This window comes from Chelmon rostratus, chromosome 8 (genome assembly GCF_017976325.1).
Source record: "Chelmon rostratus isolate fCheRos1 chromosome 8, fCheRos1.pri, whole genome shotgun sequence".
NCBI classification, from domain to species: Eukaryota; Metazoa; Chordata; class Actinopteri; order Chaetodontiformes; family Chaetodontidae; genus Chelmon; species Chelmon rostratus.
This window is the reverse complement of record NC_055665.1, coordinates 546,142-560,131: the sequence shown is the minus strand read 5'-3', so window position 1 is coordinate 560,131 and position 13,990 is coordinate 546,142. Positions and strand designations below refer to the sequence as shown.

General features: G+C 43.9%; 1 protein-coding gene across 4 annotated transcripts; it reads right to left on the bottom strand.

The window, feature by feature from the left end:
* Window positions 1-4,069: 4,069 nt before the first annotated feature.
* si:ch73-139j3.4 (CD82 antigen) lies at window positions 4,070-11,392 on the bottom strand. 4 transcript variants are annotated; one of them, XM_041943098.1, is made up of 9 exons: window positions 11,230-11,392; window positions 10,794-10,947; window positions 10,308-10,398; window positions 6,763-6,875; window positions 6,540-6,614; window positions 6,039-6,131; window positions 5,748-5,945; window positions 5,336-5,419; window positions 4,070-5,191 (listed from the first exon to the last, which is right to left on the bottom strand). In XM_041943098.1, the coding sequence occupies exons 2-9, from the start codon at window positions 10,857-10,859 to the stop codon at window positions 4,922-4,924; spliced, it is 990 nt and encodes a 329-aa protein (XP_041799032.1). In that variant the 5' UTR covers window positions 10,860-10,947; window positions 11,230-11,392; the 3' UTR covers window positions 4,070-4,921. The 4 variants fall into 4 exon arrangements, with proteins under 4 accessions (XP_041799032.1, XP_041799031.1, XP_041799030.1 ...); XM_041943097.1 differs by having other exon boundaries at window positions 11,240-11,392; XM_041943096.1 differs by having other exon boundaries at window positions 11,244-11,392.
* Between the last annotated feature and the right edge of the window lie 2,598 nt (window positions 11,393-13,990).

Below are 13,990 nucleotides of genomic sequence, written 5' to 3'. Positions count from 1 at the left end.
TTTAATTCCCATTGACTCACCTGGGTGATGAAACGAGCGGTTTAACAGAAACACGAATAATGATGGTGTGATGATGAAAGTGTGACTTCCTGCCACACTGCCATGTGATGAAACATGAAGATTTAGATAAAGTTGGAAAAACCCACCATCACACTGACTCTGAGTCAGTCTCTGAGCGCTCCAGGAAACTGGATCTGCAGAAAAACTGATGTCAAACCTTCTGAGAATACGACGGCCTGATTCCTCAGAACATTTGATTCATGATGGATGGAGGATAAATATCTGCAGCATGAAGGCTGCACATCACAACCTCAGCAGGACAGAGGAGAGTCTCATCAGGACCAGGAGTCCACGCCGAAGTCCAGACCATGAAAGGTGACTTTTGACTTTCTTCTTCTTCCTCTTTGGCTGCAGGACGAAGCATCGGCTGATCAGCTTCAGCTCGACCTCGTGTCTCCTGACTGGAATGCTTCATGGTTTTATGCAGAATGATTTGCTTCTGGCAGCGAGGTCAAGAAGGAAATAAAGCTTTAAAAGTTTGTCATTTAACTAATAATTCTCATGTTTCCTGGAAAAATATCTAAATTGGTACTAATAGAGTTTTAATAAGTATACTTATACTTATGAATGAAAAAGTCGGTTCTCGACTCGACTTCTCCACCAGCTTCCTGTAACATGTCGCATGTTTCTGTTCTGACTTCATTAAGCAGCTCTCAGTGGAGCAACAGCAGTCAGCTGACTGTGAACATGCTAACAGATTAGCTCACGAGCTGAAGCGCTGGCTTCGTCACGTGACTCTCACCTCGCAGGCTGTGGAGGGCGATCGAGCGTCTGTGTGTTGAATTCAGTTCGTTAAATAAACCCTCTGCTCCTCCTGTTGCAGTGCATTGTGGGCACCTGTTCTACCTGTTTGTGGGGTTGTGCGCGGAGCTCGCAGCAGGTAGGGTATTACCAACAGACGGAACTGATGCAGCAGACCCTGACATGCAGAGCATCATTGAAGACCTGCAGGCGGCACTGAGGATCTACAGCAACATCCTCAATGAGACGGTGAGACAGAACTCTGCAGGTTTCACACCAGACTCCCTTCAGAAAACACCCTTTTTACTGCACACTCAGATTACTTCTCTGAGCAGCTCCGTGTTGACATGTTTGGGGTTTTTTTTGTCAAATTGTTATTTTATTTTCCAAGAAGAAGAATAAAAGGAGAAGGCTTGTGGAGTCCTTAGTCATCAGCTGACATGGCATAAAAACCAGACAAGAAAAACAGAATAAAACATCTGGAAGAAATGAGGAAGATCACTGCAGATTCTTAATTATTGTTGGAATTTTTTTTTTCTGTATAGAGCTACCTGAGGGATCTGCCGGTCCTGCCCTGTAGAGAGACTGCTGCTCACCTGGAACAGGTGCACCTCACACTGCACATTTGCACCACCTCACCTGATCTGGTTAAAGTGCTGTTAGTGCCCCCTGTAGGCTGCACTGTTCATTACACTGTCATACAACTGGAGTTGTAAATGTTGTTCTGACGGTGACTCTGCAGCTGTCAGATCATTTCAAAGCGCAGCCATGTGTAGGATGCTACATTTCTGAGGATTAATAAGAATAAAAACCTTTAATGAATTTGGGCTAGTATGATAATATGCCAACACTCCAAACTGTGACCTGCGCTCTGTGGCTCAGACTGTTAAATTCTGCCTTTTTTGAATGTGGTTTGGTGCAGAGCCCCACGGTGGTCCTCCGTCTGTCAGAGTATCAGGGGTGTGCACAGCAGCTCCAGTCTCTCTCCCCTGATGTCAGCGCTTTATGTCGAGTCGTAGCGCTGAACAAAGACCTGCTCCAACACCTGGTGAGTCTCTGTGCTCTGATTGGCCAATTTAAACAGAGAGTTTCCTGGATTCATCGGGGCTCAGGGATTACTACTGTCTAACAAGACAGAAAGAAAGACAGAAAGAAATTATGGAAAATAATCTTAATATAAATAATGAGAGAAAGGAGGAAGGAAGGAATAGGGATGGTGGTAGAAAGAAAAAAGTGCGACAGAAGGATGGAAAGGAAGCAAAGACAAGAAAGGATAAAAAAGTAAAGAAGGAAAAAGGAGGAAAAGAAAGGAAGGAGGTAAAAAATAAAAGATGGAATTAAACAGGAAAACAAGCAAATAAAGGACCAAGAAATAAAGTATAAAGTGACACAGAAGGAACGACGGGAAGAGAAAAGAGAAGGTTGTTTGTCATCATGTGACACATTTATGTCTTCTGATTGGACAGTTTCTCTCTGCAGAAACAGTTCAGCAATTTGAACAAAATGATCAGACAGGAAATGACTTGATGAGTGAATTATTGATAAGCATGAAACTGTAAGATCCTGGATGATCAATCTGTGTGTGTGTGTGTGTGTTTCAGAAAGCGTCGTACCAGGACTCTGCAGGGTGTCCTTCCTCCTCCTCCTCCTCCTCGCCTCCATCAGACTTTGACTCCATACGTAAATCCCTCCAGTGTGTTCACTGCTGGATCCAGCAGGTGGCAGCACTGCGCAGATAACGCACGCACACACACACACACACGCACACACACACACACACACACTCTCTCTCTCTCTTTTCAGCTGAATTCTGTCCAGCGAAACCTTTCAGATTTATTCGTCATGTTATTTATTGGGGTCACCGTCAGCCCTCAGGGAGGAGCAGAGCTTCTTCTCTACACACAGAAAGAAGACGAATGCTTCCTTAGTTAAGAACCTGGATGTTCAGGTGTGTTCAAGCTTCTTCAAACACATTCGTTCTGATTTCTTTTTCTACATTAGAATATATTTTTCCTTTAAATGAAGTTCTCATAATGGCAAAATCCACAAAAGCAAATGTTTTATTGAAAGGTCTGGTTTGTAATTAAATGGAGCCACAGATAAAGTCACAGTGTTTTATATTTGTATCATATTTACCAAAGTTTCTCTCTGGCTCCTTTTGTATTTATTTAGATTTTATCTTTTTTATTATATCGTTCTGTCATTTTCTGTGATGTTTATTTATGATGTCATTTTCGCTGCTGATGCAGATTTTTCATACAAACATCTGAGCTGCTTCAGGTTTTTACAAAAATTTTAAAATCTTTGTGTTTTGAATAAAAAGACATGAAAGAAAAATGTGTGTGAGACGCGTCACTAACCCACAGCTGGGGAAATTGTGCTTTGTGATTCTGGGCTGTATAAATAAAGTTGACTTGTGACCAATAAGTTTATTTTGGCGACCACTGAAGGGGCCCGACCTTCAGGGCCTTTTATACGAACTCTTTCAATATGTTTTAAATGTTTGATGGTTTGAAGAATCACAGGGGACTAAAGATGGACCCACAGGTTTCACAAAGCAAACAGTCCACTGAATAATTAATAAAATCATCAATAACGACAGAAACGAACGGAACTTTATTGATCCTGGCAAATATCTTCAAACTCATTAATTCTTCATTATTAATCAAACTCCTGGTTACTGTTAAATTCTGTGTTCATTACTATATTAAATACCTTATACCTAACAAACAGTATGTTAGCTAACGCTAGCTACTAGATGTATGTTATGGTAGCTCACTGGCTAATGTTAGCTTACTAGAAAACAAGCTACATAGATCACAGATCAGATTGGTTCCGATGACAATAAAACAGTCGATGCACCCTTCTACCTTCCACTGCGTGAGTGTTTGTTCTCTGCTTATGCTAACAGCCCCTCGTTGCTAACACAAAGAAAAACAATGTTGATCTTTTTTCATCTTGGAAGTGAACAAGCGTCCACAGTTTGTACGTCAGATGATTTTGTTCTATGTTAAATTAATCATATTTATGTGAAACTTTTCTGGTCTTAGCGACGACTCAAAGCAGCAGCAGCCACTCTCAGACGGCGACGGCGCAGCGTCGCGTCAATCTGATGTTCAGGATCTTGTCCGAGGACGCTTTGCCATGTAGTCCTGCAGGGGACACTCCGACAGGTGGAGACACGGTATCATCGACGCTAACTGTGTGTTGACCGCAGCTGTGCAGACAGATCACTCTTTGACAAACTGACTGTGTGTTGTCTTCTTTAATGAGACGCTACCTTCAATCATCACCAGAGAACAAAACAATATTCAGTCACTTGGCTTTGCTACAACAGATATGAATAATGAATTTCCGTAACAACTTATAGGTTCAGTAATAAATTGCAAAATATGCATACAAAGTGAGGATAACAGACAGACGAACATTAGCCAGGTGAACAAGTGCTGCTCAATGAATATAACACGTTTAGACAGAATATAAATGCTCAATTACCACAATCACTGTAATAAACTGACAAATTGCTCGCTGAAATGATCAAATTGTAAGAAAAGAACAAAAGCGATTCAAAGGCCATATCACCGAAACAAACCCTTTAAATTACTCAAACAACAAAAAACACACCTTCTGAACATGTTAATTGCAGTAAATACTCAAAGGCAGTACTTTCTGTAAAGCAACAAGGAAGGATGGATGAAGAAAAAGTGTCACACTTTAACTAAACATATAGGACTCACTTCCTTCTTCTGACTGGTTTGACTCATTCTGATTGGCTGTTGTAACCTGGGCAAATGAATACACAGGCAGTATATCACCACCTACTGGCAGAACTAAAAAACAGCACTACACTGGCAGACCTCATCTCTGCAGCACAGTGTGTTGCTCACATGTGGCTAACGTGCGTCTGTACTTCCTGGCCTTGGGGCTGACTGGATAACTTGGTCAGACCATCAGTGTTTATTCCAAACGCTTTTCCACTCTGAAAAAGTTCAGAAAGTTTTCTACTTCAGGTTTGACTTCATCAGGATTTTGAGCGGAAATGTGAACAGCTGTAATCTATGTGAACCTTTAGGAACCCGGGTTTGTTTGAAGCCTATTCACAGGGCAAACTCTCGGTCCATTAATGGGGGTTCTGGTTGTCATTGTGATAAACCAGGTGAGTGGGGTCTCCATAATTCTGGTAGTCATGGTAATGATCTGAGTGGGTGGAGTCTATGTAATCGTCATCAGGATCGATGTAGCCACAGTTCTGTTCCCCGTCGTACAGGTCATCTTCAGGGGTGTGGTCCAGGTGGGCGTGGTCAGAGTCAGCCACAGGACCGCTTCTTTTCAAAGCTGCTTTTCTGCCAAAGGCGCGGTACAGGTACACCGAGACGATAAACTGAAGCACCTGGAGAGACGAGAGTCAGAGGACAACTGAAATGAAAAAACGGCAGCAGATGGAGACAGAGAACATCACTCTGGTGCCCCCTGGAGGCTGCCGAGCTTATTACAGCCCTAAATATGAGGGAGGGAGACAGATTCATTTTATTACCTGGATTAACATGAGACCGACATCCATACCGATGATTGTCAGAGTGTTTTCCTGCAGCCAATCACTGAGCTTCTTTTTACATCCCTACAAAAAACACACGTTATCCTGATCAGCAGAACAAACAGAGCAACTCAGACTCAGACTCAGACTCAGAGTCAGACTCAGACTCAGAGTCAGACTTAGACTCAGACTCAGACTTAGACTCAGACTCAGAGTCAGACTTAGACTCAGAGTCAGACTTAGACTCAGAGTCAGACTTAGAGTCAGACTCAGAGTCAGTGTCAAACTCAGACTCAGACTCTGTGTGTGCGTGTGTGTATGTGACTCTGTATGTGTGTGTGTATGTGTGTGTGTGTGTGTGTGTGTGTGTGTGTGTGTGACTGTGTATGTGTGTGTGTGTGGACTGCAGTACTTGGTCATACGAGCTGTTTCCTCGTCCATACTGTGGGACGGTGACGTCAAGCAGCTCGGAGCACCAGGACGAGTTAAAGACGGGACGATACTGCCTGAAACAGGAACAAGGAAGTACGTCTGGATTGGTCAGGTTCAGACTCTGGATGTACCGGTTGTTCAGCCAATCGGCAGGGCCCGTCCTGCCACAGCACTGCCCCTGTCCACATCAAATCAATCACAGTCATGATCATCACTTTGTTCCTGCAGCAGTGAATGAAGAACAGTTCACACAGACAGACGAGCGACTCACAGAGTTCTGCAGGCCGTCCATCAGTCCGTCCTCACTGGTCGCTCCATAGTCACGGATGATGTGATCCACTGTTTGATCCAGACTCTGTTCGATCTGATCAGCACAAACATCATGTCAGACACTCAGCAACACTCATCACGTGGAGACACACAGAGCAACACGGAGACGCTGCTGACGGCGTCACGGAACCAGACCGGAGGACACGGTGGACACGCCGTCCACACGGAAGACCAGACGTCCCGGGTTTGACTCCAGTGGTCGTTTCCCATCGTCTCAACTTTTAACCGTGTCATTATATCTAATCTGTGATCCAGAGACGCATTCAGGCTGCAACTTCTGATGATGATGATGATGATGATGATGATGTTTCTATGTTGCTTTTTTGTTTCACCGACAGTCGATAGATATTCAGTTTCTACATCCTGAGTCCGTCTGCTGTCGTCCTGACTCACGTGACGGTGTTTCCTGATCAAGTCTTTACGATGAAAAAAACCAACTCACCTGGTCTCTGTTGATGAGCAGCAGCAGTGTGACGAAGAGCTGACCCAGGACCAGGACGACGAGGAAGCCCAGGTACTGAGGAGGAAGAGCAGAGTTCAGCTGCAGTGATGTTTTGAGGGAAAATGTTCTCACAGGAAGTCCCACGTGACCTGAACGCAGCACCAGCCTCACTTCCTGTTACTGAGCACAGATGTGACATCAGAGGTCAAAGGTCAACACTCACCACCAGCAGCAGGAATCTCTTCCCTCCGTCAGCTGCTAAACATCCAATAACACTGACCAGCACCACCACTCCACCGATCGCCAACAGCCCCACCCCCACTGTACGCAGCGCCTCTGTGCACACACACACACGCACGCACACACACGCACGCACACACAATGGTATGATTAGTATTGATTAATATTGATTGCATTTTTTCCAAACTACAACATTACTTCTGGTTCTAAATTGTATCGGTCATACTACGGTTTAGTCCTAGAAGTACACCTGGTACTAAACCAGGCATGGGCAAACTACGGCCCGGGGGCCATATGCGGCCTGTTAAGATTTTTAATCCGGCCCGCCGAACTTGAACAAATTATATCAATAAACCTTGTTAATGTTTTATTTCCCTGCATTTCTGTCTTTTTCCCAATAGATGGCGCACTCTAGATACACTGAGCTGTGTTGAGGTGCGGCGTATTACTCCACGTTTGCGCTTTACTCTTCGACCCTCAGCCCTTCTGTAAAGATGAGCGGAGCTAAGAAAAGAAGAGTGGACAGAGAATGTCCAGTTTTTAATCAGGAGAGGACAACTAAATATGTTTACTGAACTCAGATCAGCTGCTGTCTGCCTGATATGCCAAGAGACTGTGGCGGTGTTTAAAGACGATGATACAGCAAGAAAACTGACTCCAGACTCTGATGCGCTGGATAAAAAGGGAGACCAACAACACTGTTCCCCTGAAATTAAAAGGACGTTTCTCCGTTGTGTTCTGTAAAAAATGCATCAGAAAATAATTTCTTCAATCAGCCTGACATGTTACATGTCCTGTCTGTTCAGGGATGCACACATGTGGTGCTCAGGTGCACGTTCTCAAAACCAAGTGCGCAAATATAACGTGATCAAATATAACTCGATCAAATATAACTCGATCAAATATAACGTGATCAAATATAACTGATCAAATATAACTCGATCAAATATAACTGATCAAATATAACGTGATCAAATATAACTCATCAAATATAACTCGATCAAATATAACTGATCAAATATAACGTGATCAAATATAACTCGATCAAATATAATGTGATCAAATATAACTCGATCAAATATAACTCGATCAAATATAACGTGATCAAATATAACTCGATCAAATATAATGTGATCAAATATAACTCATCAAATATAACTCGATCAAATATAACTGATCAAATATAACTCGATCAAATATAACTGATCAAATATAACTGATCAAATATAACTCGATCAAATATAACTGATCAAATATAACGTGATCAAATATAACTGATCAAATATAACTCGATCAAATATAACTGATCAAATATAACGCGATCAAATATAACTGATCAAATATAACTTGATCAGATATAACTCGATCAAATATAACGCGCTCCACATGGCTCGTTGTCACTGTTCGTCCTCGCGCTGCTCGTTGTTGAGTTTTGGCTTTAGGGATGATTGAATAGAAGGAGAGGACAGTAGACCTGCATCTCCTACCGTTTGTTAAATAAAGACAGTCAGGAGGAGACTGATGATGATGATGTCCTGAAGGATAACACAACTTTCAGTGCTTTAAAATAATGAAAAACTATTTTATTCATTTAATTTTCAGTGCTTTAAGAGTCATTTCAATAAATCGCTCAGTTCTGTGGGACTTCAAAGATATTTAGTTGAAATGCTTTTGTTCATTTTCAGTTGAATTTAAAGCACATGTGTTCTACATATCTCATGATATTTTATTTTCTCTTATGAGGTGGATTACCAAAACACTCCATCCATCTGCTCCTGGTCCGGCCCCCCAGTCAAATTTTAGAACCCTTTGTGGCCCACAAGTCAAAAAGTTTGCCCCCCCTGTACTAAACTGTGGTACTTGTACTTTCAGCATGTAGCTCGCTGCCTGTGCTTTAATGCTAATCTTTAGTTTGCTGGTTAGTCGATGAATCTTTGAACAGCTGAAGTGTTTTCACCTCTCACCTGTTTGGTTTAGTTAAAATGAACTCAGGTGCGTTTGCCTCGTTAGTTCAGTTCATTGTTCATTGGACGAGACCGCCTGAAAAGGAGGGTCTCAGTCCAGCTCCAAGTGAACTCTGGTGATTTGTTTGTTGGGAAAGCAAACAGACCAACGAGGTGCGATGACAGCATGATTTCCAAAGACAAAAGATTGATAAATCCAGCTTCTGGTTATGAAGTGATCTATGATCTGTTTACATCTATGTCTATATTTATGAAGACAGTTTGGTAACCATGGTAACTCATTTCAACAGGTGAGTTTTTATCATCTCTCTGTTTCTGTGTCCTCCATTTTTTCCCTTTTTTCTCACTGCTCACCTGGTGGGCTCACCTGGTCTTGCTGGTGGAAAACCTTCATCCTGCTTCTCACTGTCTGATGCTTCCTTTTCTTTCTCTAAACGTTTCCTTCCATATCTTATGTTTTCATCCCTCGTCTCTTCCCGCAGGACCCAAGTTTCACTGATGGAAAGTATCCTCTTAGTTGTTGGAAGATAGATTTTTTTATCTCTTGAAGCTAGGCTAACAGTTTCCCCTTGCTTTCACTCTTCGTGCTAGGCTAGGCTAACAGTTTCCCCTTGCTTCCAGCCTTTGTGCTAGGCTAGGCTAACTGTTTCCTCTTGCTTCCAATCTTTGTGCTAGGCTAGGCTAAAACTTTTCCCCTGCTTCCAGTCTTTATGCTAGGCTAGGCTAACAGTTTCCCTTTGCTTTCAGCCTTTGTGCTAGGCTAGGCTAACAGTTTCCCCCTGCTTTCAGCCTTTGTGCTAGGCTAGGCTAGCAGTTTCCCCTTTTTTCCAGCCTTTGTGCTAGGCTAGACTAACAGTTTCCCCCTGCTTCCAGCCTTTGTGCTAGGCTAGGCTAGCAGTTTCCCCTTTCCTCAAGCCTTTGTGCTAGGCTAGGCTACAGTTTCCCCCTGCTTTCAGTCTTTATGCTAGGCTAGGCTACAGTTTCCCCTGCTTTCAGTCTTCATGCTAGGCTAGACTAACAGTTTCCCCCTGCTTTCAGTCTTCATGCTAGGCTAGGCTAACAGTTACCCCCGCTTCCAGCCTTTGTGCTAGGCTAGGCTAGCAGTTCCCCCTTTCTTCCAGCCTTTGTGCTAGGCTAGGCTAGCAGTGTCCCCCCGCTTCCAGCCTTTGTGCTAGGCTAGGCTAGCAGTTCCCCCTTTCTTCCAGCCTTTGTGCTAGGCTAGGCTAGCAGTGTCCCCCCGCTTCCAGCCTTTGTGCTAGGCTAGGCTAGCAGTTCCCCCTTTCTTCCAGCCTTTGTGCTAGGCTAGGCTAACAGTTTCCCCTTGCTTCCAGCCTTTGTGCTAGGCTAGGCTAGCAGTGTCCCCCTTATTCCAGCCTTTGTGCTAGGCTAGGCTAACAGTTTCCCCCTGCTTTCAGTCTTTATGCTAGGCTAGGCTAACAGTTTCCCCTTGCTTTCAGCCTTTGTGCTAGGCTAGACTAACAGTTTCCCCTTGCTTTCAGCCTTTGTGCTAGGCTAGACTAACAGTTTCCCCTTGCTTTCAGTCTTTATGCTAGGCTAGGCTCACCACGTCCTGGATCTGAGGGTAGGATGGTCAGGAAGCTTTCGCTGCTAAACAGGATCCAGACTCCACAGCCGGCTACACTAAGACCCAGAACCTGCAGACAGAGGTTCAAAGGTCAGTGTGTTCACTCTGTTCTGCATCAGACGCAATAAATACAGATGAATTCAATCTTCTGAAACTTAAATATGAAGCGTGCTTTTCGAACGTGAGCAGGGAACCAGAGGAGGTTTTGACCTCTGACATGTTGTCTTTCTACAGGATTTCTGAGACTTTGGCTGTAAAATGTCGTGAAATGATTGAGAAAGTTCCTGCAGTGGATCAAATAAAAAACACCCCACTGATTCATGTCTTATATTGTCATCGTTTCTTTAGTTTTTCATGTTTTGGCCCTGCAGAGATCACCTGGATTTCCTTCTGATTCTGATTGTTGGCTCAAATGTTTCAGCTGTTTTTGGTTGATTGAAGTGATTGAGTTGAAAGTTTCCTCACCAGGAAGATGGAGTTGAATACGTGAGAGCAGAACCTCAGCAGCTGAATCGTCACCTCCACCTTCATCTCTCTTCACTCAGCAGCAGCAGGTTCAGGTGAGTCAGTCAGTAGAACCACGGCCGGTTCTTCAGTCCTGTTTCAGCTTCTGTCTCAGCTGAAAAACACCTGAGATCAGAGTCCACTTCCTTATTTCCTGTAAACATTAAACTGATCTGACCGTCTCCATGGAAACCAATACACACACACTCACTGACACACACTAACACACACACACAAACATGCACACACACAAACACACACACACACACACACACACAGACACACACACACACACACTCACACACACACACACTCACTCAATGACACACAAACACACTCACTCACACACACACACACTCACTCAATGACACACAAACACACACACTCACACACTCACACACACGCACACACAGGGTGCAGGGTTTCCCATGATGCACTCCTCTCTGTCTGCACACATGAAGTCTTCTCCTCTTCGTGACTTTGATGTGCTGCCTGTGTGAACTCCAGTAGAGAAATGTGAGTTTGGGACTGGAAACACTTCAGATCGTGTCCTGCTGTCGTCTGATGGAACCTGTCAGTCGTGTCTCTGCTTGTCGTTTGATGTTTGCTGATCGTTGGAAAAACACAGGAACATCCAGCATGTCAGGATCTGCTCTCCTGAAGCTCCACTGTGCTGTAAACATGAACCATCGGTCTGAAACCTGGTTTTAACCCTTTAAACTCCTCCCAAACTCCCAGACTGAATGCAGCTTGATGAAGATGAAAATCATGTGAATCTGAACACTGTTCAGCCCCCCAGCTGAAACACTCTCACATTTCAACCATCTGTGCTTTATTTAGCAGGTTTGAGGACTGTCAGAAGAGGCTCTAGAGGTTCCTTGGCAGGTTCTAACAATGGATGATAAGAATCTAAAGGTTCTTAAGGTGGTTCTAGTAAGGAGGTTGAGGTTTTGGTGTTTCTGCAATTTCTCAGGTTCTGTCTCAGTGGTGTGATGATGATGATGCAGAAAGGACTCTGCTCATACGAGCTTGAGTTGAAGAGAACTTTAATAAAAGCAGTGTCAGATCAGATGATCTGAGAGAGTTTCAGGACAGATCAGAAAAACTCTGCTGTTATCATACAGACAATACAATATATAACATAATGGTCTGTCCTACTCCACCTCAAGGTTCTTCAGTGGTTGTAGTCATCAATGGAAAAGGGTCCTTTAAGAAACTTAATTAGGTTAATTAGGTTCTAAAGGTGAATGAGAAGGGTTTACAGGTGTTCCATCAGACAGTTCTATTGGTCACTGAGCTACTTAAGAAACCTGCTGGAAGGTAGCTAGCAGTCTTTTAGACAGTTCTAGTCGTTACTGAAGAGGTTCCAGAGGTCCCCAAAGCTGCAGTGGCCCTTAAGAAAACAATTCAGTGCTAATGGACACAGTTCTACTGTCGAGAGTCTGGGTTTCTCTGGGTTCTGCTGTTGGCTGAGGAGGATCTGATTGTTCTGTGGAGGATTTTAGGGTTAGATTTTGTAGTGACGTGTTTAACATTGTTCTCCTCCAATAATGTTCTGGAAGAACACTTTTCATCCCTCCAGCAGAGTCCTGCAGGGTGTGGTGGAACCAAACTTCAGTAACAAACCTGCTGTTAAGGTTTCATTTCTGCTTTATTCTGATCAGCTGCAGAGGGTGAAACAGAACCAGGACTCAGACTCGGTTCATGGTACACACCGTTCCCAGGCGACCTCCTGACGGACTCTCGGTCTTTAGGACCTTTATTATCTGTGTGTGCAGTGAATCCTGTTTGTTGCAGCTGATGATGTTTACACTGACAGAAAAGACTCCAGGTGAGTTAGTTTTACCCAAACTTTAACCTGACAGGCTGTGAGGCTGCGCTGTCCGACACACCAGGTCTCTGCTTATGAAAGGGTTAAATCCAACTATTGTTGGGGTGTGTAAGAGGACACACCCCCGCTCTCCCTCTCTCTCTCTCTCTCTCTCTCTCTCTCTCTGTCTCTCTATCTGTCTCTCTCTCTCCCTCCCTCTCTTTCTCTCTCCCTCCCTCTCTCTCCCTCCCTCCCTCTCTCTCTCTCCTCTCAGACAGTCTGTGTCTCTCGTCCAGGATGAACGTGTTACTCTCTCTCGGGTTTATTCTAATGATATCTTCTTGCTGTGGTGAGTGACCTGTGACCTTTGACCCCTCTGTGATTCAGAACTGATAACAGCAATAGATCAATCGATCGATCGATCAGCAGCTAAATTTAATCTGTTTAAAATTAATTCAGTATTTCTCTACACAAACAGACGTATTGAAGGGAAATGACTCGTTAGTTTAAAGGAGCCTTTAAACAACGTTAAAAGCTGCACACGTGTTTAACATGTAGCACAGAGATTTAATGACCATCAGCTGACTTATTTAGCTAACAGTTAGCTTAGCCTCAGTGAGTACAGACCGCTCTGCAGAGCTTCTGACCTCAGCTGTGCACGCCCTCCACCTCTGATCAAAACCAGGTGCACCTGTGGCTAACATGGGTGCTAATGACTGCTGGGATGTTCTACAGATGGTTGAGGTGGACTGAGATGGTTTTAGAGGTGCCTTAAGACAGGGGTTCTCAACCTGGTGCCCTGGGACACCCAGGGGTCCTTGAGGGGGTTCCAGGGGGTCCTTAGAAAAATGGGGAATATTTCAATTTCACTATGATTTCTTCACTAGAAATGTGTGAGTGACTATTCTGGTCATAGCTTTCACATTCTTCACTGTTAATATGCTAATCTGCAGGTGAGACTAATCTGCAGGTGAAACTAATCCACAGGTGAAACTAATCCACAGGTGAGACTAATCTGCAGGTGAGACTAATCCGCAGGTGAGAATAATCCGCAGGTGAAACTAATCTGCAGGTGAAACTAATCCACAGGTGAGACTAATCTGCAGGTGAGACTAATCCACAGGTGAAACTAATCCACAGGTGAAACTAATCTGCAGGTGAGACTAATCCGCAGGTGAGAATAATCCGCAGGTGAAACTAATCCACAGGTGAAACTAATCCGCAGGTGAGACTAATCTGCAGGTGAAACTAATCTGCAGGTGAAACTAATCCACAGGTGAGACTAATCTGCAGGTGAAACTAATCCGCAGGTGAAACTAATCCACAGGTGAAACTAATCCACAGGTGA